At 36.8% G+C, this 26,015-nt stretch overlaps 1 protein-coding gene across 5 annotated transcripts in view; it reads right to left on the reverse strand.

Annotated features, from left to right (window-relative positions):
* The window catches only part of FUBP1 (far upstream element binding protein 1), a 37,353-nt gene extending 11,480 nt beyond the window's left edge, over positions 1 to 25,873 (reverse strand). The window contains exons 1-21 of one of the 5 annotated variants that reach the window (XM_080406913.1): positions 25,662 to 25,873; positions 24,412 to 24,502; positions 23,402 to 23,464; positions 22,524 to 22,562; positions 22,140 to 22,179; positions 21,264 to 21,313; positions 21,100 to 21,171; positions 20,761 to 20,818; positions 18,923 to 19,085; positions 18,745 to 18,843; positions 18,561 to 18,662; positions 17,829 to 17,931; positions 17,644 to 17,744; positions 16,911 to 17,052; positions 15,597 to 15,757; positions 14,629 to 14,783; positions 14,462 to 14,541; positions 11,396 to 11,524; positions 10,633 to 10,707; positions 5,227 to 5,372; positions 135 to 2,720 (exon numbers count right to left, since the gene is read on the reverse strand). In XM_080406913.1, coding sequence (XP_080263039.1) covers positions 2,658 to 2,720; positions 5,227 to 5,372; positions 10,633 to 10,707; positions 11,396 to 11,524; positions 14,462 to 14,541; positions 14,629 to 14,783; positions 15,597 to 15,757; positions 16,911 to 17,052; positions 17,644 to 17,744; positions 17,829 to 17,931; positions 18,561 to 18,662; positions 18,745 to 18,843; positions 18,923 to 19,085; positions 20,761 to 20,818; positions 21,100 to 21,171; positions 21,264 to 21,313; positions 22,140 to 22,179; positions 22,524 to 22,562; positions 23,402 to 23,464; positions 24,412 to 24,502; positions 25,662 to 25,775 — 2,046 coding nt within the window. In that variant the 5' untranslated portion in view covers positions 25,776 to 25,873 and the 3' untranslated portion in view covers positions 135 to 2,657. Of the gene's footprint in view, positions 1 to 134; positions 2,721 to 4,495; positions 4,848 to 5,226; positions 5,373 to 10,632; positions 10,708 to 11,395; positions 11,525 to 14,461; positions 14,542 to 14,628; positions 14,784 to 15,596; positions 15,758 to 16,910; positions 17,053 to 17,643; positions 17,745 to 17,828; positions 17,932 to 18,560; positions 18,663 to 18,744; positions 18,844 to 18,922; positions 19,086 to 20,760; positions 20,819 to 21,099; positions 21,172 to 21,263; positions 21,314 to 22,139; positions 22,180 to 22,523; positions 22,563 to 23,401; positions 23,465 to 24,411; positions 24,503 to 25,661 lie in introns of those variants that run through there. The other 4 variants (XM_080406912.1, XM_080406910.1, XM_080406911.1 and 1 more) reach the window with 4 other exon arrangements.
* Between the last annotated feature and the right edge of the window lie 142 nt (positions 25,874 to 26,015).

Consider the following 26,015-nt stretch of genomic DNA (forward strand, 5'->3'; position numbering starts at 1 on the left):
TATATTCTGCTTCATTTCATGTGGGTGATGTTCATTCACAGAAGTACTAGTTGCTGCAGTATCTTTCCTCTGAAGCTGTTATTTCAAACTAATAAAGGCAGGGATAGAAGCATAAAAAAAGACAAAAACATTGCTATTATTATCCATCAGTTTACATTTATTGAGAAAAACCATACAAAAAACATTATACAGTTAACGTGTACCCATATTACATACAATGTCAATGCAAGCTCAAAACCACATTTTTGTAAAGCATTCAATTTACCTCAAGTCCAAGCTGCATCTCCCTAAGACACTGTTCCCATCACAGTTGCCTTTTAAAGCCAATCTTCTTTTTACACACGGGTAGTTTCTGCAGAGAACACTTTTCTCAGGACGAAAAGGCATTTCACATGCACGTAAGAGAAATATTTGTGCATACATAGGAGTTTTATAAGCTATTACTAGGGAAGAGGGAATCCTGTCAACTGTATGCTTGCTGAAAAAGCCCAGTCCTCCCTTCCTCCCCCCACTTCCAGAAAAAAAAGCAAAATAAGAAGTTTTTAGCATGCAATGGAAAACTTAAACATTACTTTGGAAGAGAACAGGGAAGAAACAGTTTCCATCATCCAATAAAATACTACTAGTAAAAAGATGAAATACTTCAAGACAGGCTGTGCAAGTGAATAATGATCCTGTCTGCCCAGACAACTTAAATAGATGACTTTTGATCAAGGTAGACTGAAGATTATCCACCTGACATTTTATTTTGTGTCCTATTAAAGAATAGGCTGCAGAGAGAGATATGAAAATGCTTTTCCTACTTTGAACATTATGCTTCCTTTTTACACTTTTCATACTCTTCACATTCTGCTTAATTTGAATGGACTCTAAGGGGAGGGGAAAAGAAAAAGCAGGAAACGTTGGGAAGACACCTTTTGGACAAGTGCATTACATTTCTAAGGCAGTCCAGTTACCATTTTGCATCAGGGTAACTCCAATAGTCTATTTTCTCTTCTCCCAAGAACTATGACTTTGGAGACAGAGTTGACAAATAAACACTATGCTTAGGACAAAACAGCATGCCTGTAAACCCAGCAGTGAGAAAGCTGGAAGTCAATACACCTCAAATGCTACACACAAGAACATCTCATCGTCCACACTCTAGCAACATTCCAATAAACTGGCTTCTATCTCCTCCCACTGGCTAAATTTACTGAAAGACTACTCAAGACATTTTAGGAACAACAGTTGAAGAAGAAGAGTCAGGTAAAAGGAATTGAACAAATGACTTGCCCAACACTAAATTCACAGTATCAAAATCCAAATGGTACACACCTAACCTTTTCTCACATCAAAAATGAAGTTACATATTACACTACAGATGAAATATTAAGCGCCTTGAAAAACTGAAGCACAACTACTAATTTAGTTCAAAAATTCAATATATCTAAGCTTGACTGTTTAGAATATAACTTAGATGGTTTATATTATTAAATCACAGTTTAAAAAACTTAACAGATTATGGAACATTTATGGTCAAACAAATTATACTTTAAAGAATGAAAAGTGATCAAAACAAAAATCATACCCTACACCATCATGTATGGGATACATTTCAAATCTGTTATGTTTTTGCCAATTTTACCTTCTACATGGAGCCCTTCTATGGTCCATGCTCATCGGCTCACCAATGGCATACACTCAAAGGATTCCTCTTTACTGGTAGTAACTATCTCAGGACCTGATTCTATGAGCTATGATTTGGTGCTTGCAGCATCTTCAGCACTGTGTGTGAAAATGAAGGCAGTATTTTTGAATATTTTTCTTTGATGTACAGATAAGCAGGACTTTTGAAAGAGGAGCAGCACATTTTAGAAACAGAATAATCAACAAAAATCAAATAGATGCTGCTTTATGTTAAGCAAAAAAAACCCAACAAAAACCTGAAACAAAAACCTGTACCAGACCATCTATAAGACATACAAACATTTTAAACTATCAAAATATACAGCAATTCAGTTAAAGTATCAAGAAAACAGGATACACTGACTGCTATATAGATAAAATATTATTTGCTGTACTGTTAACATTTAATTGGTGCACATGCTTTTTCAGTTAAAACATACTAATCTCTGAAATTCCAGAATTTCTTCCTACCACGTCAAGTAGGAATCAGCAAAGTTAGTTATCTAAAAATTCCACTAACAGACTGTAACTGTAAGACAAGTTATCAAGTTCAGTGATAACAACAAGAAGTCATATTCTTTATATTTAGGTCTCATGGGTTTAAGTAGGAATAGTGCCCTATTATAAAAAAACATTTGTGAAGGCTGTTGACGTTTCTAACCAAAGTAATTCCTGCATATTTAAAAGGTTTTGATTCTTTAAATTGCAACAATTAGCTATGAAGAAAAATAATAAAAATCACTTATTCTGATCAAGTGTAATTACTGCAATCTACTCATCTGTTCTTAAAAAAAAAAAAAAAAAAGAAAGAAAATACATGTTTACCTAGAAATATAAACAGTTGTTTAAAAACTTAAGACTTTCCACTGAAATGGAACCGTGAATAACAATGCATTTGGGGAAGCAGCAGATTGCTTTTCAATACACAACCACAAAGATCTCACAGGGACAACATTAATGTACTGAAATATATTAATTTATATACTTCCTTAGGTTGTGCTTACCTGTTGCTTTTTTGCAGCAGAACCTAAGGTGGAAGGTCTGGGAAGGCACTGTGAAGTATAAATAATTGCACTGTTTGCAATTAATAAAGATTTTATACTTTAAATGAATCAAAATCAACAGCCTCCATTTTGTGAATGATAAAGAATCCAGTGACTTTAATTTTGCTCAGTTTAGTACATAATAAATGCACCATTCTATAAGGTTATCTACAAATACCATGCAAAATATGTGAACTATTAAACTTCATACCCTACACTAAAGACAGCAAACACTGTCCTAGCCTTTAAGCTACCAGAATAATTCCTAATTTTAAAAGGGATAAAAATAATTCCTTCTATTTCTACAGCACAATACATACATTGCTAATTACCTGAATAAACTACTTCAGTTTTCAAGCCTTAACCTTTTACTCCTCTGTGCAGCCACCCTAAAAAATTTATTCTCAAAGCAACAATACGGTGTCCCAAAAGATAAAGCAAGTAACAGTTATAGAATTATTTAAAACATACCTACATCACTACATAACTGCAAACTATCTGAAGACAAAGACAACTTCTGTCTAACAAGTGGTTCCAAAGACTTCAATGTTACGATATGCACACTTTAAAACACTGATACAGCTGTCTCAGGAGTACTAATGAAAAGAACTATTACTCAGATAAACAGAAACATGATTTTCTTTAGCTATTGCTAAACGTTTCAGGAATACTTACCGAAAAAATCATATTATGTGTATGTATAAGTATATGCAAACCTATGTTTCTGAATTAAGAAGCAATTATGATTTCCTAAGATACCAGCACTGTATTCCAACATAATAGTCACACAAGTACGGCATTTTCATTATGTGGAACATTGACAAAAAGATACTGTTGCAGTTCATCAATTTGTCATTCTGATGTACTTACAGTGCAATGCTCCTTGAAGGAACAATCAAGGATGATACACAGCACAGTCCTCCTCACCCCTATAGAGCTAGTTCTATACTGGCTGGATCAAACCTGCACTTCAACAGACAATGGCAAGACAGACTGTATTGCATGTAGTCTAATATATGCAAAGAGCCAATAAATATGCAAAGAGCAAACACAGGATTTCAAGAGAATCAGATTTTTAGTATGAGCATTAGAGCAATAAGAAGTTTCAAGTATATATATAAAAAAATAATCAATTGATTCAAATACTTGAGTATTTACAAAAACAGAAGTTATCTGCTCTACAGGAAGTTCTCAACCACTCCCCACCACTCAAACAAAACAGCGTTTTAAGGACAGATGCAATTTTTGTAACTACTATGCATACCACATCAAACTTTACTACACTAAATTTTGAAGTGGACTACTTTAAACTGAAGGCTTAAGCACATTACACTTAAAATAAGTCTTAGGACTGAAAAAATCCATAAAGAAGTTACACAGGAACAGTTTTGAAGTACTCAATTAAGAACAAAAGTTATCTGTTATAGCAGCTGCACAGGTCTGAAACAGTGGTCACGTGTAAAAGGAAATTTCACTGTTAATGCAATGGAAGTATGCCAAAAGATCACCTTCTTAAACACATGCAGTTTTAATCAAATAGGAAGAAAATTAAGGTATCAAGATTACTGGTGCTAGGCAGCAAAATACAATGAATGAAAGAGATCCTCCATCTACAACTATTCTGCAAGAGGGGAAAAACATGCTAACGACAAGTTTTTAAACTCAACAAGGTTTCATGGGGGGAAAAAAAAAAAAGTCTCATTTGTGTACAGGTACCTTGATTCAGCGTTGTAAATCATTCCTATAATTCTTTACATACCCACATATCCAACTTACCGACACAGGAGGTTTCATATTATTTATTGTAAAGCACAAAACAAGCATTTTAAAAGTGATAAAGTATACATTGAAAAAGTACATTTATATCACAAAGCATTGACCACATAATTGCAAATACATTTGCTGGAATGTGTACATCTACACTAATACTAAAAACAAACCATTTTTCATTTCTACACAGAAATATTACCTCCTATCAGTAGTGATAGATATTTTGTACATTTTCAAAAACACTATTTTTTTTAACCAAACAAAATTAAGATCTTCATCAAGGCGTCTGCATCCATACATTTAACAAAGGTTTTTTCCCCCACACAATGAAGCAAATACTGTATTGTCCACTTCTTATTATTGGCCCTGTGCAGAAGAGATACATAAGAGATACACAAAAAGTTAAAGAAAATCCTTTAAACCGAGCTAACTCAGGAGTGAAGCCTTTAAGAAAGAAAAATTGGTTAATGTAAATGGTGGTGGCTTCTTGCATGGTTTTCAAAACCCTGGGAGGAGAAAGTTTTTTGTTTTTTTTTTTTTTTTAAAAAAAACCATAATCACCAAACATATGGATAGATAACAGAACTCAAGTTATCAGGTAAACAAAGTCATCTATTAATTATTGTGATAGTTATTTCGCTAGAAAAAAGATGCATACTCCAAAGGTAAGAAAGCAGGAGACATGCAAAAAACTATCTGTAACCACTGAAATGGAAGCCAGCCAAAAATCACTTAAACTTTATACCTGTGGTGCCGGAGGATGTTGTGGCATTCCCTGTGGACTTGTCTGGGCATAATATGCTGCCTGCTGCCTGTAGTACTCAGCCCATGCTGCACTGTAATCCGGCTGACCACCTGGCGGAGCCCCAGCAGGGGCAGGAACTGCTTGACCTACAAGTAATTAGAATTACACAGCTTTGTTGTTGCAATAGAAATGAGAAAATTTCAAAATCGCACTGCCTAAGAAACTCACCTAGCTTCTTGCAGTATCCCTAACAAAGCTGTTGAATAATCTTGTGGCTGCTTTTTTTACCTAACCACTTATACTATTATTTTAATGTAATAATTCCCATGTAACACAAAACTGAGGAACCACAAAGAATGTTTTTTCCACCTCTTGAATTATGTTCCAGAGCAAAAGTCTTCAAAGCCTGCTGACCTAAACTGACCTAACAACCGGTATGACTTAAATTTAAAACACAGGCCAACAAGCAAGATTACTTCTTGTACTCCACCTAGACTGACTGACTTTATCTCTCTCCCAGTTCTGGCCTCCTTAATATAGTTGCTAGGCTACTGCAGACTACATTTTTCAAAACCAGCATAATTTCTGTCAGCATTTACTCCACCACAGAACAGAGTGCTGAAACCTCTCCTTTCAACTTCTGCTTAAGTTCCACTCCTCTAGAAAAAACAGCGTGTATATACATGTGTGTACACACACTCCCAGATTTACAGCCGGGAACAACCAGTCTTTCCAAGAATATCAACTTGCAGCTTAAAAACTCTAGAAAGGTGATAGACTAACACACAAGGAATCTTTAGTGTATATAAAAAAAAATAATTACAGCCAACTTTGTAGGACCTGTCATGCTGTTCTTCCAAAGGTTTGTAACAGACAGCTTCTTTTTCCCCTTCTCTTATTTCAGAAACATCAAACACTCCACTTACTATCACTATCATCTTCACAATCTTATGTGAAAGGTATTTTTGCAGTTATCACAGCAGAATGTTCCTATCACAGCAGAACAACACTCTATCCTCTATCCAGTCATCTGTCCTCATACACCTGCATGCATCCAGACAGAAGAGTTTTATATGAAGTGCTTTAAGTTTCTTGAACTTCCAAAACAGAAACAATACTACTGTGATACATTTTTATGATCTACATTGAGTTATTTTCTCAAATTAAATTTTACAGTCAGAATTATAACACTATCAAAAAACTATCACTCTCCCAAGATTCTAGTATCCTAGAGAAAAAAAAACCAAAACAAACCAGCACATCCAATCATACCATACCAAAAAATCCAAGCAAAATACAAGCCTACGCCCTGTACAATTCCACATGCGCCTGATTTTCTGTTCTGCTATCACAAAAAAAGGCAGCTTCTACACGGTGAGGGCTTAAAAGCTTTCAATCCTACTTGAAGCCACCTCACCTTTTATTTGGATACAAGACCACTGCACAACCTTCTGGGGAACATGAGTATTGAAGATTCTATGAACTGTCTAGGGGATCAGATAGAAGGTTGGTTTTGTTTGTCAAATACTTTATTTAACACAGAAAATCCACACAGAGTATTAGCTATCCACACTCCTCTTACATACATAATCTCCCAATGCTCTTAAAAACATTAAGTGTGAGCAGAGAATCTGAACATTTGGCAAAGCACTATCCTAGACTTCTTCAAAATACAATCGTTCACCTTCCAACCCTCTATACAACTTAGATAGTTTTTCCACTTACACTGGAGATACATTAAAAAGAACCTCTCCATCGCTTTTTGTGTTATACAGTAAAGCAATTGTTTTTCCTAGATAAACTTACTTAAATGTCTTCTAATCTTAAAAGCTGAATTTACACTTCTGATCAATTAGTTTAACCAAAATGACTTTTAGTATGGTTACAAATTATCCCAGGATACACTTTTTGCAAGTTCGCTATTAATTTATGAGATACTAATTCTACTTACAAATTATTTAGCTGTATTATAGCTGTCAGTACAGCTGAGTGGAAGAGCTAGGGCATTTTTTTGTGCATTATAACCCAAGATTATTCTGACATTCAGCCAGCTATCCCAAGGCAGTGTTGAAATTCAAATGATAAATCAAATATAGGAAGTTTAACATCTACTGAAAGATGTCAAACTGGACTTCTGTCCTGAAACATGTCAGTACAAATTCAAAGTATTTCAGCTGCATCATTCCCTTACTAAGTACTGCAAGCAATTCTGAACCTACACATGGAATTCAGCAGTTTAGTCAAAACTTCCTTTCAGTGTACAGAACTGCATGAAACACTACATGCTCATCGATATCCAGATTCAACTGGAACACTAACAAGATTGATAAACTACGTATAAACAAAGGAAATACAAGAAACACAGAATACCTCCTCATTCAGGAAGGCTAAGAAAGAGAACGCCATATTTTTATACAGTTCTTCCACTCCTCAAATCATCAATGGTGATTCTAGTAAGAGAAAACTGTTCTTTGTCCTTTTTCTCATTACAAAGCTGAGGAATCCTTAAAGAACAGTTCCAATATTTATTATGGAATTCCTTACATATAAATCAAGACCACAATATATTACATTATTTCAAATTATCAATTTACAAACTCCTATGGTGACATAAAAATAATTTACTAAGATATGACTTAATGTTTAGAAGGAACCCCTACCCTTGGGAGATTTTTAGGGCCCAGTTATGCAAATCTTTATTTCGGCTCTTGTTGGTAAAAATAAACATAAAAAGACTCTGTTGCCAATGGAAGATAACAGCATCTATATGTCTTCAAAAGCTAAACTGTCTTGTTAACTGGTAATACTCAAGGGACATTTAAAACAAGTTTTCTGTCTTTACCAAGTAGGGTACCCAGCAAATAAGATGGTCTGGTCACCTACAAGATCCATGTACAGTAACATACCAGTGTGCAGGAGTATTTTACTAGCTTTTTGGTCTTATTTTTAACTGTATTTGCTACTTAAAGCCACAGCCCCTGACCAAAACAAGTCTGAAAAGCGAGACTGACTTTGCCACTATATTTGCAAGTTGGAAACACGTTATTTTCAAGTGACTATTCTATACACTGAAAAAAAATCGGGAAATGTTCTCTGTGATAATAAGCCAAGTCATATCGCACCAGTAGGAAGCCAGTTTGGAGTACAGTATTATGGTTTTGATGGGAATACTGAGGATTGTCCTTTAGTTTTCAGACCACGCAATTTTTCAGTGCACTCATAGTTAACAATGTGCGAGAAAATCCAGAGCACCAACTGCAGTATCACATTTATTCAGCTCAGTACTGTCACCCTTGTAAGCTTGCCACATATTATCGAGTAGTTTTCTTCAGCAGTAAAAATAAAACTGCTTGGGCTCAGCAAGTCCCAAGTTTCAGTTCAGCTCTGTAACACAGCTGTTTGTGCAATCATCTGTGCTGTGAAAAATCTGAAAAAAAGTCAGAATGAGTGACTTGCAATTCCTACCTTTCCCCTTTTGCACAAGTTAATGGGAACAGAAGCATTACATTACTGTACGAAGCACGAACAGTAGTAGCTGTATTTGAACACCTGGAGACCACAATAACTTGTTGATGGACAGCCTTAGTGTTCATCTGATCTACTACTTTCTAATGTTGTTAAGGAGGTTGGGAAAAACAACCTCATTTAGCACTAAAACAACTCCAAGTGAATTCTCTGCTCTTCAACCTCACTTGGTCAGTTCTTTTCTAAGTGGATCTTCTGTAGAAGCAAAAAGTTCTCATGATTTACACAGTCGAATTATACAGGTCCAGACATCAACAGTTCTCCTGCAGGCAAAGAACTGGATTTGAACTAGAAAAAGGAATGAATATCAGAACTTCCCTTTTCTTTTTCTTCCTACTTGATTCTTGTCTTGTCTTTTTTTTTTTTTTTTTTTTTTGTAATTTTGCATTTTAAGAGCAATCCTGACATCTCCCAATGTTTTTTTGGGGGGTTCACACTCTTGGACTTGCTCCCAGAAACTCTATCCTGACACCTTATAAATAGCTATTATTTAGTCAGAGCAAATACAAAAGTAGTGCAAGCCAGACTTTGCTTCCCAGAGACAGAAAATTAGAAAGACAGCAAAGTCCCTGCAAACAAATTGCATTATTCTTAAAAAGGCAGTGAAAACCCTCTACAGTTTTGCACTGAAGAATGGTAGCTGAACTAACAGAGACAGTAAACTGAAAACAAGTAGTTACATGAAACATGAAAAGGATAAATGGGAAGGCCTATCAGCATCTTAAAAATCATGTGTTTGAGATGCTGTTGCAATTTTCTTAGTCTGATACACAATCCTTGAAGTAAATCATTATTATATATTTTCTGTTTCATTTCATCACTTACGCTGTGCCAAAATGAAGAAGAATAAAGGTAATGATGTCTTGGCAAATCATTTGAGATCAACCTGGTAGAAGGCTGATAAGATTAAGAAATTAAATACGCTATTCATCTTAACTCCAAATGCTTTTTAATATTCCATGAAGAAAACAGGATGCAGTTGGAAGAGGGGAAAAAACCTGACCAAACACTCCCACCCACACCAACCAACAAAAAATACAAACTGGATGCTGCTATATGTCTGGTCAAACAGAGATACCAGAGAAAGCAAGAAGCCCACTAGTCCTCAGTATACTCATTTAAATCAACTAGAATATCCATGGGAGAACACTGTGGACAACACACTGTCCTGCAAGACATTACTGTGATTTAAAAGATACAGGCACCTTCTGCCAGTGTGTCAAGACAACATATTCTCTCCTTATTCAGGAAATGATGAAGCCATCAACTTAACAAGCAAATACATTTCAGTTTGGTAAGTCAGCTCAAGCAAAGTATTTTGAAAAAGCTAGCAACAACGTATAACCTGCAGTTTAAACACAGTTCTTAAGTGCTGCAAAGCAAATACTATTTAAAAAAGGGTGTGGTATAAATGAAAGCTAGTTACGATGCTCTAATAACTTGGAACACCGAAAGCAAGTTGTAGGAAAAAAAGTAATCTTAAGAGCATTATGAAACAAATATTGAACAAGAACAACACAGCTTCGTAAAGCAGATTGAAGCTGAACTCTAGAACTTACTAAATATACTTTAAAAATATACTTCAGAAATACTCAGACTAAAATATTTAGAAGATGTTGTTTCCCAATGATCAGATATATTGAGTATGAAGTATTTTTGCAAAGCTGATTACTAGCATGAGTACAAGTAAATGCCTTATACACAAATTTTAAAGTTTGTTTTTCTGCAGAGTTCAGGGCCTTTAGCAGTAAATGGTTCAGAAGACACATAGATTATGCATTTTTATTTTTTGGGGGGTAAAAACCCCATCTCACCAAATGAGATATGCCAAGTCTCCTAAAACATTCTACTATGGAACAACAGAAAAGCCTACACACGTACCCATTTTTTTGTAGTACTCCTCCCAGGCCTTGGTATAGTCAACCTGCCCTGCTGGTGCTGGATTTGGCTGATCTCCTGAATTATATTAAAAATAGTCAAAATATAACGACAGTTTTTTTAGTTTCATACACAGAACAATTTACAAAAAAATCAAATTAATTTTTCAGTAACAATCCCAAACGACATCACTCAATCTGACACTATAAACCTCTGTGGTAGAAGGTACTACAAATATAAACTATTATTAAAAGACACCATGAAGAAACAAAGCAATGTTTAGCATGTTTTCAAGATCCTATAAATGCACACCACTACCACTCACAGTACAAAATACTACCTAAATTTAAGTGGTAAGCATTATCCAGGCACAACAATTATACAAATACAACTAAATACTACAATTGCCCTAAAATCACTAGCAGTGATGCAACTGTTTAAGCAAATGACAGTCAACAATTTGGCTCATTTTATTTTTACTTATGACTGCACTATGTAGATGTTAATTAAATCAGCCCACGTTGAAGCAAAATTCTCTGTGGTGTATATGACAAATAATTTACCCTTATTACTACTGAAATTAGGAAAAGCAATGTTAAAGGCTGTAAGCAATATTTTACCAAGAAAACTAGCTACTTTAAAATAAATTTACCCAATATATGAAGACAACAAAAAAAAATATGGGGCATCCACACCACCAGCAGTGAGAAATTTATAACTTTTTTTTTTTGTTAAGTTTTACTTTGAAGTTTTATTGGACAGCTACCTTGTCCATTAGTTTGGGTTGTAGCTGGTCCACCAGGAGGGGCTGCCGGTGGTGGCTGTGCTTGCTGCTGATAGTAGTGAGCATAATAAGCTGCCCACGCTGCTGAATTGGGATCTGTTCCTGGCTTACCTATAGAAACAAAACAGAAGTGTTTATAGAAGTACTATGAACAGAATGCTGTCCTCAATTAACTGTGTTCTAAGCACTTATATTTTTCTCCAAGGAAAAATCTAAAGCAAATAACCATGTACATCCTCTAAGTATCTTCCCTTCCCAGCACAAACTTTCAATCAGGTTTCGACAAGTGCACTGTACAAAGTATACTTCCATTGAGCTGATGAGAATATCATTCTAGAACCCTTACCACAATGCCATTTACTAATTTTTAAATGTGACAAAAAGAAACAGATTTTCAAGTTTACTTCAACAGTCACGTTACTAAACAGTAGCAACAATGAATCATTCTAGCACCAAACAATTTCAGTGGTTTTACTTTTGTTATAACCTCACACTAGTGACACTGGTACAGGTGAAGGAGGCATGCCAAATACGTATTTCTGAAATAGAAGAATGAAAATCTTACTATGTACTTGCAATGCTTGTCAGTTAAACTTTAAGGTAACGGTAGAATACAGAAACACATGTATTTTAAAGAACCTGAATCCCCATACATGGCTACAAAGCATCACTGTTTACTTACAATTTTTTAGTATAACAAATAGCAGTAACATTTGCATCTTCTGCAGCTATTTCCATGCTTTTCTTATTTTTAACTACACCTAGGAAGGCCAGCAACGCTGCTTCCTAGAGCCTCATTTATCTGTTTTTCCACACATAGCCTTTAGGAATGGCTTATTCTTGCTGGATAACAGAGATTGATTATATTACCAGATCAGCAATACACAAAAACTGCACATCTACTATTGGAGAACATAATGTTCTATACCACAACCAGCATCCCTTAATATTATTTGCATCCTTTAAGAATAAAAACATCTGCAAATAAATACAGCCAACTCGGAAGAAAACTTCAGTTAAGGACAGACAAAACTGATACTTTAGAATAATTATACATGGGAATGGAAGTATATTCCCACCTCTCTCCCCAAAATAGGTAAGGCAGTGACTAATGGAAGAGAAAAATGAAATCCCCTGAAAAAGGCAGTCAGGGAGAAGAAATGCATAACACCACAAATTTCTTGCAAGTATTTCATCTAGCATTAAAGTTGGATGTAGCCATTTAAAATGCACACAGTAGTACCAGCATACAGAAATCTATTTTAACACACTGTTTCCTTTTTAAATTACACTACTTCCATCAACAACAGTGGATTTAAACTAGCACGTACTATATTCTAAGGTTACCTGCAAATACCAAATAAGCCATTGCTTGGTTCCCCCCCTCCTTCCCCTTAGAAGCTACTTCTTTAGAATAGAAGAGCACACAGCAGGATTCATTAAATTTCCAAAGAAATCTGACTGTAGTAACTAGCTCCACTTTCACGTGACAAGAGGCAAGCATGGTTCTGGAGAAAGCACCTCTGAAAAAAATACTAAAATAACCCATTTATTAACACTGAAATGAGCAACTAAGTGGAAAACTGCACAAAATGCATCAAATAAATGTTAATCAAAAGAAATACCCAACTTCAACTGCGCATAGGGAAACGTAATCAGGTTTTTAAAAGGAACACTTATTTGAAAAATGCTTATAAAATCATCACCAAGATGACATCAAGATGAGTGCCACTTTCCTTACAGATCTCTAGGCAGGTAAGTCACTTTTATTAAAAAAAAAAAAAAAAAAAAAAAAAAAAAAAAAAAAAAAAAAAAAAAAAAAAAGGTGGCATGAAAGAGGCTGCAACTTTTTGGCAGTGGTTTTGGATTAAATGAGACTTCTGGTATGATGAGATTTCAAGTCAAGTCACTTTGAATCACTGTATTTATAAATAATGACAATAAGCATTTTTAAGTAATTAACTGAATGCATGCAGAGCTACCTTTTATACAAGTCTGGGAAATGAAACCAGAGATGGTTCTTTGCCAAGAAAGGATATATAGAAGAGCTGAACGTGAATAGAATTCTCTGTAGATTTTTTTAACATCCTCCAAAGCCCTCCCTTTTTTCACTAATAAAGCTTGTGTCAGGACCAGTCACTATCAGAAAATATTTATTCCATTTATAACAAGAATGAAATTGAGATCTTTTGGCTGAAATTCTGAAGAAAGTCTACCTCAAACAAATGAGGCAGAACTGACCCGAGCATCTAGCCTTACCATGCTTTTTGTGACTGCAGTTCTGCTTCCCCATATGCTCTAGTCCAACCAAAGGACGTAACTTAAAGAAAAGCAGGATACTACAACTTTGGGAAGTTGTAGTTAAGCAAAAACTCCCAGTCTTGACAAAGATAAACAAGCAGAAGAAACATATTCTACAAAAATGGGTTTCAGAAGAAAATACAAAACTATAGTAAGCAAAAGCTCAAAATACACAATCCTAACTAGTTTTACTGTAAAAAACAGTTCAACCGAAGCTTTATCCCTCAAGAAGGACTAAACAAAATGTATTGTTTCAGACTATGAAAAACAATCCTCATATAGGTCAAAAAAAGCTAAAAATATATAAAATAGCATAAAACCTGCAAAGTCAGAATCACTGAGATTTTAAAGGGGTATCATCTAGAACAAAATACAAGGTCATTAACTTAAAACACATCCTCAGTGAAGTACTTCACGTAAAAACATGCACTGCAAGAAAGATTAACAGATTTGCACAAGATCAATTAACCGAGAATCTTGCAAAAAGTATCAAATTGGGATGCAGTATCAGTCATGTTTAGTAAGAAGCATATTCCAACTGTAACTGAATTTCAGCATCTCACAAGCAGCATGTGGGAAGGGTAAAACATACATAAACTGACAATCAGTGAAGAGAAGCCTGAAGAACAGCTTTTTCAGATTTACCAGCGTTAACACAAGCACACTGTGAAGCATATATACTTGGTAAGGACAAAATTGATCTACTCAAGTATACACACACTACAGTACAAAGGTGACATTTCTTACCTGGATCTGGTGGATTTGGTGGCTGCCAGTGTGGATAAGCATTTCCCCATCCTTGTGGAGCATACGGAGCTGGGGGACCACTACAAAAGATCATGTTGTACACACACAATGAAAGCCAGTCCCAGAATCATCTTACAAAAAAGGAAGTTAGATGAAGCAATACTTACTGAGGTGCAGGGCCAGGAGGCCCTGGGTTATAAGGAGCTGGATTATATGGTCCCATGGGAGCACCAGGACCTGGTGGCCCAGGAGGTCCATGTGGGCCAGGAACAACACCATGGGGTCCATGGGGAACAGGTGGACCCAATGGATTTACTGGACCCTGTAACAAGAGTAGCACACAGATGAAAATAATCCTTTAAGTTCTGTACTTTTTAGCAGTTTAGAAGCATAAACACTTTAGAATATAACCTAAAAGGTTTGATTGTTTTAATACAGACATTTCCCTGGAGAAAACAGTCTTTTTGAAGATTAATTAGGCTTTTGGCTGGTTAAAGAAGAGATTTTAAAACATCCATGGTAGTAGCAACAACTAAAAAGCTGCATTTCAGTTCCTTCTTGAGAAAATAAAGAATTTTACAAATAAACATGAATTTCTTCCACAAGTCGCAATAAAAACCACAAACTAAACCAAGACTATCAGTATTTTAAAATAAAAACCTGTGCATAAGATCAGGTAGAAGAAATGGGTAGTAAATTTTGTTACATGCATATGCATGCAAACAAAAGTGCAGTGGATTAAAGGGTATAAACTTGCATTAGAACTCCACCTAAAAACATCCTGAAACTGAAAAACCAAGCAACAGTTTCATAGCTTTAAGAATATAAAGGATATCTTTGAAGTTTTCAAATTTTTCATTACGCACAAAGTGGGCATGTTCAAAAACACGTCATTAAAAAATAGACAGTATTACATTGAAGATAGCAACTGTTTCTTTCTATTTCAGGTTTCTGCTTCTTTTGGTACATATCAAATTATGTTTACATTACTTTAAACCTAGATTACTATTTATTATCAATTTGTTACCTGATTAAGTAATTTGGAAGTGAAATGCAAGAAAAGTCTCCACAAAGAAGACTTGCTTCCTATTCTGTTTAATTATCATAGTAAACCAAAATACAGTTATACACTCACTCCAATCTTTTCTTCTATAAGTTGTCGTGCATAATCTATTTGCTGGGGTGTTCCACGGATAGTAAACATCTTCATGTTTGGATCCGCATTAGGTGGAGGATTTCTCTGAAGTTCTATTCTAGCACCAGATTGCTGGCTTATACTTTTAATAGTTTCACCACCTACAATGCAACAAATAGCTTTTATGACATGCATTAAAGTGAAAATACCAAGATTCAAATCAGAGAAAGTCATGGATGCTGAAGATAAAGTGGAAAGACACCTATTCTTACGAGCCACACAAGAACATTCTAACACCAATTAAAAAACCAAACCTCCTCCTCTTTGCAGTATAGAGCTTTGATTGCAGTGAACTAGTAAAAATAAATTATTTTTTAAATTCAAGACCACAGTATTGCTACTCAGAAAGAACACAGAATTCCTGCAGTGTTGTCTGGTTTTTTTCCATTCATGTAAAGACGTAAAATTAGCCATGAACAACAACTGATATCCACGGTTATCCGTGAATGCAACCTTAAAGCCTAACCTCCCTATAAAGCAGTAGGCAAACATGATAAAAAACCCCAGAAGCTGACCAGATGGTGAAGTCCACGTTTTTTGTAGTGCACTAAAACCAGAAAGTTAAATTCCCTAAACTAGTTCCTCTTCTTATAGTATCCTGAGAAGTTACTTGTATCATTAGTAGGCACAAAATTTGCAAAACAACAATCATTTGACATTTAAAAAAGACCCCAAACAATAAAATCCGTTTCCCAGGTCAAGAACTGTACTACATCAGCCTATTTGTTGTGTCTGGAAAACACACTACAAACAAAAGATTAAAATAACTCAAATGTTTCATTTAGTTATTTTTTTTGGAAAAAAAAAAAATTCTTTGAGAATTATTTTAACACACACAAGAAATTGTTACAGGATTCCACAGTAAAAGATCTTCACTGGAGTATGTGAAAACTGTTTTAAAAGTGAGTTACAGATGCAATAACACTAGGCTAATCAAGTACTATCAACCGGAAGTTAATGAGAAGATACATCACCCAAGAACCTAACACACACTACCAACGTAACTCTGTACTTATTTTTAAAAATGGGTTAGACAAGTTATTTGGTTCTTGACTTTTAGCCACCGGTGTATGTGTTTTGGTCAGGAAATTCTGAAAAGAATATTAGGAGTATTACGATTTAGCAGTACTATGCTCTACCATACATGAAACTATTTGCAAAGCCTTCTCTTGAAACATCTCTCTAGTGTAGCTATTTGTACAAACAGAAAAGCTGAAACTACATATAGATACACATATATGTAAGATATATTGCCTTTGCCAATGATTAATCCAGTTTTGCCCGTGGGAACAATAAAATTGAATTCCTGTAATCCACCCGGAGGCCCCATGTTCCAGTTGCCTTGGCCTCTACCCCTTCCTCGACCACCAGGTCCTGGCCCACCAGGGTTACCAGCCTAAAAAAAAAAGCAACAAATCAGCATGTTCCATAAAAATTATTGCAAACAAATTATTAATGCCAAGTGGTTACATCACATCATTTGTTAGGAAAAAAAATTAAAAATTAATCACTACTCAGATAGTTGGGATAGTTAAAGTAGTATTTTTTCCAGAAGACCAAAATTACATTTTAAAAGATCTTCTGTACAGCTCTGCATGTGAAAGATGAAGAATATAGAAAAAAGCAGGAAGTTTCACACATACAAAGATAATTTGTCTGCCTTGTGTAAATGCAGCAGTGGTGCTCATCTCACAACAGAGCATTTAATCCATCTCTCAAACACTGATTACAACCAAAAGCAACAGCGTTATCAGCTACTAATATAAGACCACAGAATAAGCAGCTCTAAAACCAGCCAGATCAAGAACTGCCATGACTTCGAATCAGTATTATCATTATTGTCTTGACACTTGCAAAACCGTAACTGTAAAAGGAAACATTCATATTCCAGACTGAACATTGAAATAGATTCAAATAGAACCATGAAATTTAGTTACACATTCATTCTTAGATGTAATGTTAGATGGTAAACAACATATTACCCAACCTGGACACTTCGAAGGAGATCTGTAATAATTTCTGCAGCATGCTGACATCTGTCAGGAGGCCCTGTGATTTGGGCTATTCTATCTGGAGTTGTTCCATCATCTGGAATAAAAATGAACTATTCCAGTATATGTAATCCAGTAAATTTACACACAATTCACAGAAACTTACGGACATATTACCAACCTGGCTTAAATTGGATCCTAACACCAGCATCATTCTGTATCTTTTTTATCATCTCTCCATTTCTTCCAATAACAATACCTACAGCAAATCTTGGTATTGGAACCTTAAAAAAAAACATTTCAAGATGTCAATGATGCAAATATTCCTACCAAATTCACACAATTAAAGGATCACATTAGAATGGTAAACCAGGGACAGCCCTATGCCACTTCAGGCTTTTTGAAGCATGAATTTTTTAGTATCAAGTCACAAGCCTAGCAAATACTGGAAAGCAACAGAACCAGAGATCCAGTGCACTGCAAGTTCTCATAGCGGTAGCAATTCCAGTGGATATTATGCTTCTCATGATCAAAAATGGTTAAAATGTGGATTCCAGCAGATGAAACATTCAGCCTCACCTCTGATGAACAGTTAAGAGCTCATGACTTGCATAGTAAGTGGACTTAAATATCCTTCTGTAAAGGCCAAACTCCAATTTCTATAACAACTTAGTCATAAAGTTTATTTCTTTTGATAAAATACTCCCAGCTTGCTGAAACTGTTCAGAACAGCTGGTAATGTAAAGTGAATACGGCACACCATTTAGCCATGATTTCAGTAATGACCAAGTAATACTTACATGCCACAATCACTTTTGGAATCTGTTTAAGAGCTCTCAGTGGTATTACCCAGCTTAACATTTTAATGTTAACATCTCAAAATACAGTGAACAAGTTTTTCAACCATGCTTACGTCTATCCCTTCATTTCCTCCTATTCTTGACCCATATTCGTTGCGCACCTCTCTAAAGCCACCTTGATCACGAATTAACTCCAGCACCATTTCCTTGGCTTGCTAAAAGAAAAATGAAAGTTCATTTAGGTACTGCAACATCAGAATAGATTAAAAATGCTCTGAGTTCTGATAGACTCCTTACTTGAACTTTATAAGGATCTCCAGTTATCCTAAGGGGCTTGTCTGCACCAGTGTTCTGTGGACCGTCTTGAATCATGACCATTTTGACACCTGCCCGCTCCTGTTTGACAGAAGGGAGGTTAATACCCACTCAAATCCAAATTTGGTATTGCCACATTTAAAAGAAGATACATATATACCTGTAACTGTTTAATTGTCTCTCCACCTTTTCCAATAACTAATCCTGCTTTACTTGCTGGAATCATAATTTCTTGGACTGCATTTCCAGGTCCATCACCATGATGAAAGCCAGGTGCAGGTCTTCCCTTTTCAACTATCTGATCAAGTAATCTTTTTGCTGATCTGTGAAGGAATATATACATTTATAAACACACTTATTCCCACAAGTATCACTAGCCCAATCTTTTCTGCTTGGAAATTTTTATCTTTTTGATTTCAAAAGTTTCTGCAGAAGAAATATAATTACTATCACAAAGAAATATGAGGCAAACTCAGTAAATCTGTAACAGTAACTCAAGGGACTAACTGCAAGATAATGTAGTAAACCTAAAAACACCCTCATGTCAGAATACAAAAGGGGGTTCTTCACCAAACATGTGTTAAGTAAAAGCTACCTCCTCAATCATGACCATCATCCCTGAATAGTTACATAGATTAAACCTTAATCCAGAACAGAACATGGAAACCTGGTCCTTTAAAATAATATATATATATTAAAAATGCACATTAGTGAGAAGATTTGGAATCATTAAAATGTACCTTTTTTGTGTATTAACAAAATAAAAAAAAAATCACCGGACAGAAAGCTTTTTCTAACTTTGCTTAATTTCAGTAATAATTCATGTAACCTCTCATTCGACAGTAATTTTTCTTTACTAACAGCCAATCTTAAGGCAGATCTATTTTATGTTAAGTTTTATAAAAAGGCAACACAACCCAGACTGTAAAATAAATCTATAGCTTTAACACCACGTACCATGATAGCTGCTGCTTGATTCAGCATGCAAAGTAATGACATTTGTACTTGTAACCGTTACCACAACAGTGGACAAAAGCAAGTATATATATATTCACCACACATGTAAATAAGTTGCCATGAGTTAAATCATGATTACAGCACTAACACCAGTTAAAAACTCTTCCCTCTAATATGTAAGCAGAATAAACTATAATTAGAAAATTCCCATAAAGGGATGACTTCACGAACAGCAGCCTGCTTGGCTGCAACATAAGAGAAGAATGCCACGTTACTTTCCCAAAGGAAAAAATGTAGCTGCAGGCCTTACCTGCAAACATGAAGTGGGAGCAGCTAACACAAATGAGGTAATGTAATACAAATACACTACACCTAAGCTCTTTCCTAGCAAAGCCAGGGTAAGCTGATCTTCAGGTGGTTACAACACCTCTGTGCCAGCAAAAAATTTTTTTTTTTAAAAAAAAAACCCACCCAAACATTTTGATTGCTATCATCCTCTTCCCTAAACATGGGAAGGGAAAAGTTACTTTGCTGATAGGTATTACATAGACATAATTTTTGTAACTTTTGGTTACCTTGTTTTATACATTCATTATATCAAAGACATTTAAGAACTCTGATGGGCTGGGCTTTAGAGTAACTCCTATTGTTACGTATTACTGATTTCCCACATTTTCCCTGTTATCTTCCGATTTCTGGTTAATAATGAGTTTCTTTTCAGCATACATTTCTTTTTAGTACATATTCACATATTTCATTCTCAAGCTGAAAACAGCACATGGTTAACATCTATCTACAACAAGATTTGGACTTGACAAAGTTGAAGTTCCATATTTTTGTCTTAAAACTCCAGGTATGCTGAGAGAACTGACTGCAGGTTCAGGGCTTTTTTTCATATATACATATAATTGTCACCAGACTGCCTCTTCAATAGAATAAAATGCATAATATTATAAGCATACTATCCAGATACTGTATTTAGATCTAAGAAATTAAGTGTGTTGCAGTTACATATGAACATGCAAAATTTGTTTTACTTACTGAACAGACTCTGGTGTTCCAGTTAACATACATGACCTTTCAGGCAGGCCTCCACTATCTACAATCATAAAATAAAACCAATTTATCAGCAGTGTTAAGTCAGAAAGAGATCATTAAATTAAACATAATATGCAAACTACTGGAACTTCACTGAAGTAGAAAAATCAGTGCATCACAACATGTTGCGTTTCTTTAGACTGTGGCAATTGCAATTAGTACAAAGCATTAAAATATACCTTAAATAATGATGCAACCAATTAGAAGCAAGTTATCAGCCTTCTGAACTTTCTACCAAAACCCCCCACCAAAATAAAGAAAAAAACCCCCACACATAGTTACCAGGTGCAATCTGTATTTTACAGCCAGACTCCTGCTGTATGCGTGAGATCTGCTCTCCACCTCTGCCAATTACTTGAAGAAAGAAAATACAGAAAAATTATTTATATTAACAGCTTCTGCTAACATCCCTCACTATACTAGAACACCACATCCATACTACTTACTGAATCCAACCATTCCATCTGGAACTTTGTACTCCTCTGTCATCACAGATCTACAGAGAATGTTAAATCAAACAAAAGACAACTGCCATTCAGAGACCATACTGGCATTGAATTTAGATATATCCTCCCATTAAACTAAAGAATGCTACTGCTCCCTCTATCACCTTGGCTTACTTGCATCCCATTAACTTTACAACGTAGTCATGCAAGCACAGTACTAAGTAAACTGGCGATACACAAAAGTAAACACAAAATGTTAAAGTATAATATGAATCAAAGTTTTCCTTAGTCCTCTCCACTACCAGCAGATGTGGCGTACAGAAGAGGCCATTGTAGCATTTTCAGTTTCATCTGTATATCCAAAGTGTGCTGAAGATACACCAATTTCACATCTCATCTATCAAAACCAGCCAATGCATAAGAATAATAGTTGGATGTGTTGTTTAGAGAAGAAATAAGCAGAGAAAACTACTAAGTAGTAGCAAATGTAGCTATGTTGTAATATGTTGTGCTAAGTCTGTTGGTTGGTTTTTCAAAAGTCGGTAGCTTTCCTTTCTGTTTACAAAATAGCATCAACCTTTTCCCCTTCAGACTTCCTTCCAACTTTGGTAATGCTACCTACACTCAGGTACTAAAAACCAACAACACATTTTCCTTTTACTAAGCTTGATGCACAGCCTAGGCTGCGAAGAAAAAGAATTGAGACAGCAATATAGATGCATTCTAAGTGTTTGGCTTCGGATGTGAAGCTAAAATTTCAACATATCACACAGAGTAATTGCTTTATGCATCGATACCCCCTTTTCAGAAAAATTTCTTGAAACTACTTCCTTTCAGTAAAAAGGAAAACTATTTAAGAGGCTGCGTAACTCTTACCTTTGCTGCTGATGCATCGGTGGTAGCTGATTCCCAAAAGCTATAAATAAATATTGTTAAAATTAAATTCAAACAAGTGGTTTGATTTACAGCTAAACTTCTCCTTTGATAATAAAACTTAACTGTACCAACTTTTGTCTCAGTGGACTTTTTAAGAAGTTATCAAGAGATTTAGAAACAGCTAAAAAGATTCTCAACTGTTCCTAACAACTTTGTCAGTTTTACAAAGCAGACTCACACTGCTTCAAGAAAGTAAGACATAAACCCCCAGCCATTACTTTGATCTTACTGATTCAAGTTATCACCTACCAGAACACTGTTTCTTGTTCTGACAATGTTACACTTGTTTAGGGTTTTTTTGGCAACAAAGTAAAAATTACTTACAGTCATTCTGAGGAGCAACTTTCTTAGCATCTGGTTGATCTGCAAAATTAAGATTTTTTTAATTTTTCTGCCAAGAAATTCAAGAAATGTTTACACCTTTTAGTGTGAATTGTAACTTTCCAGTGTATTTTAGTCCCCCTTTCCTTTTTTTTTCCTTTTTCTTTCTTTTTTTTCCTCCAATTTCAGGGAGTTGACCATCTGAATAAAAGAAGAGAGTCTCACGAACACTCAGCACTTGGTTAGTATAGCTGAAAAGATGTTAGGTTTTTCCATGTATCTATTCAGTAGTTTAACAAAAGGCAGTTTTCAGAACACACTGTAGGTTGCTCAGATACCCAGCCACTGAAACTTAACTAAGACAAGGAACAAAGTTTAGCTCTGTTGATTGCTCAAGCTAATGATGCTTCTATTGTAAAAAAGAAAAAGAAAACCAAATCCATACAAAAATCAACAATGATTTAAAGAAAAAAAAATTCTGACAATGACCACAAATCTAGATCAAACATCTGAAAATACAACAGTATCACATGGCAATGCAATCTAATTCTGGATGTCCAATATGAAATTCCTATCCAAATATCAAGCATTTCATAGCATAAAACTTCAAAAAAAAGCAGATTCAAAGCAACTACATCACTATCATCCAAATCCTTTCTGTACAGTAAAGGAACAAAAGGCATAATCAACCTGTATCTGAAAAGATAAGACTTCAGATGCTTCCTTCCCACCCCAAAATAAAGGTTATATGAACCACCATAATTTATGTGCAGCAAAAACTCAGACACATATTCCAAGAAATATTTGTGTCAATCCAGAAAGATCCACTAGTTTATGTCATGTTTACATACTAAACACAGGTAATAAATAAAAATTCCTGCCTTTAAAAGGAGAGGGCATTCCCTCCCAGTGTGTTGTACTGCTCGGACTTGTCCAAGAGCCATCTACACATAAAATAAAAAGAATACATTACATATATCATCTGAAGCATCATTAGCTCATTTTTGTATATTAAAAACCTCACCTTTAATAGAAAAAAACCCCTTTATTACAGGACACAAGAACTCCTGATATAAAGCCTTAGTTACATTCTGTAGACTGAGTTTCAATCCTCTTAAAGGAAAAAAAGGCATTGCTCTTTTGTGAGACCTATGAAAACATTTCAACAAGCTCAGAGATTTTTTTCCACAATTTAGCCAGGATTTTTCATCTATATTAACCATATCAAACCCTGTTAAGTTCAAACTGGCTACTTAGAGACAGAAGATGACACACACACATCTCAGAAGAAAACTTTACTGCAGTGTAAGACAAATCCAAAAAGCTGCAACAAATTCGAAGATTCAAGTATGATCTTATCAGGGTTCACACATGCTATTGGCTTAAATATTAGACTAGGCAAGTGTCTACAAGGTAGAAAATTTTCTTTCCTGTCTTTTTTTAAAGTCCTATGCTTTTACAATGAAATGCATTAATACTTTTACTTGAAACGTCAAATTTAAGGAGTGAGCACTTCCTTATTTGCTTGTAGTTTACAAACTAATCAGTCCTACACAACAACATAAGATTTAAATGACATACCTGTGTGTTTCTCAACCATTGACTTATCTGCCCACCCCCCCACATATATTTTCCTTTTTAGAGCATTTAAACCAGGTTTAAGATTTTTTAGAACAGGCTTACATTCACTTCAGGTTAGAGCACAATGGTTTAAAACAAATTTCCCCATTAAACTGAAAATGAAAAAGCATGTCATGATCTATAAAGGGAACAAAATGTTTTTATGCTATACTATGGGAAAAAACCTCACAAACAAAAAAAAAACACCTGTATCTTTCTGGCACCGTGGCCATACCAAACAAAAATAAATGCAGCAGCAACGAATGCATACCTCCATCCTCAAGAGGTCTTTTTTGTCCTCCATAACCGTAGTCGTTTGAATTCATTGATGTGCCAGCATCTCCTCCAATTTTTGCTGCAATCTAAACAAAAGGCAGAAATTGTGAGGGGAAAAAAATAATCCAGGCAGGCCTCATTTAGTGCAGGTCTTCTGAACAGTTTTGAGCCATTTAGACAAAACGCGTATTAAAACGATCCCAAACAAGTAAATAGGAGACTACTGCTAGAAACAGTTCGGCTCACAGAATTTTATTTTCACGTCTTAAAGGAGACCTGTGCTTATGCTTCAACAGCAAAGCTTCCTATGATTTCTTCATAGGTTGAAAAAAACCACCCTGCCCGTCAAGCAACAAAAAACTTTTGTACGAAAAGGGCTTTTCCTTTTCTACCCATTCTTCACGAAACACTGCGGTATCTCCCAGGCAGCCTGACCGCTAAAACTATTCCAAACCCTCGCAGTCCCGAAAACACCGGGTCTTCAAATACTGCCATAACCGCGACTGGCTATTACCGGACAAAGCAAAAACTCCCCCTGAGAAATAATGAAAACATCGCCCGTGGTGCAAACGCTACAAATAAAACGCCGGGTTAAAGAACACGCTAAAAGCCAGCCCTCGCCGCCTTCACTCCGCAGGCCGCGGCACTTCCCAACCGGTCTGAGCAGGCTGGCGGCCACGGCGGGCGCCTCGGGGAACACAATACGGGCCGCGGGCGGGGCCGCCCGCCCTCTTGCCCCCCGGCCGCCCGAGCGGCCCAGCAAGGCGCCGCGCCCCCGGCAGCCGCCGTTGGCCGCCGGCTGAGATTTCACCTCCGCGCAGGCCGGCAGCCGGGGCCCCACAGCGCCGCTCCCCTCACCATGCCGCCCCGCGAAGACGCGAGTGGCTGCGGGCCGAGCCGGGGCGCTGCGGCCGCCCGGCCTGCCAGCCGGCGATGGCGGAGCGCAGGCGGCCGGGAACTGGCCGGAAAAACCCTTCACGGCGCAAGGAAAGCGGGCGGCGGGGGCGCTCGCCGCGGCGTGCGCGGAGGGGGGCGAGGGGCCGAGACAAAGCTCCCCCCCACCCACTCGGTAGACACATCTTGGCGGAGGGGACCCCTCCTCAGGTCTCCCCGGGGCCCAGCGTGGTCAGGGCGCCGCCCGCTGACTCCTCCCGCGGCTCAGGCACCGCGGCCTGGTCAGCGGCCGCCTCCAGGCCCCCGGAGCCGAGCGCCCATTGATTTGACAGAGCCACGTTACGCACACACCTGCCTAGCCCTCTGCAGCGCATCTTTAAAGGCATCGTTCACTCCTCCACCTCCACCGCCGCCTCCCCCGGGAGCGCCCGAAGCAGGAGGGGGCACCGTGGAATAGTCCGCCATACTCGCTCAGCCACCGCTTCCTGCCCCACTCGCTGCCTGCCAAGAAAGAAAGAAAATGGCGGCGGGCGGGAGCCTTTCACATTCCTGCGCGGCATCGTGCTCGGGGGGGGGGGGGGGAGGGAAAGCGGCGTGACCTCGCGAGATGTCGGGCGAGATTTCATCGGGGAGCCGGAGAACAGCGGAGAAACCTCGCGGCGTTTCGGCCGAGCGCCGGGGCGTGCCCTGCGGCGGGGTGGGGAA

This window comes from Falco punctatus (assembly GCF_963210335.1).
Source record: "Falco punctatus genome assembly, chromosome: 11".
Taxonomy (NCBI): domain Eukaryota; kingdom Metazoa; phylum Chordata; class Aves; order Falconiformes; family Falconidae; genus Falco; species Falco punctatus.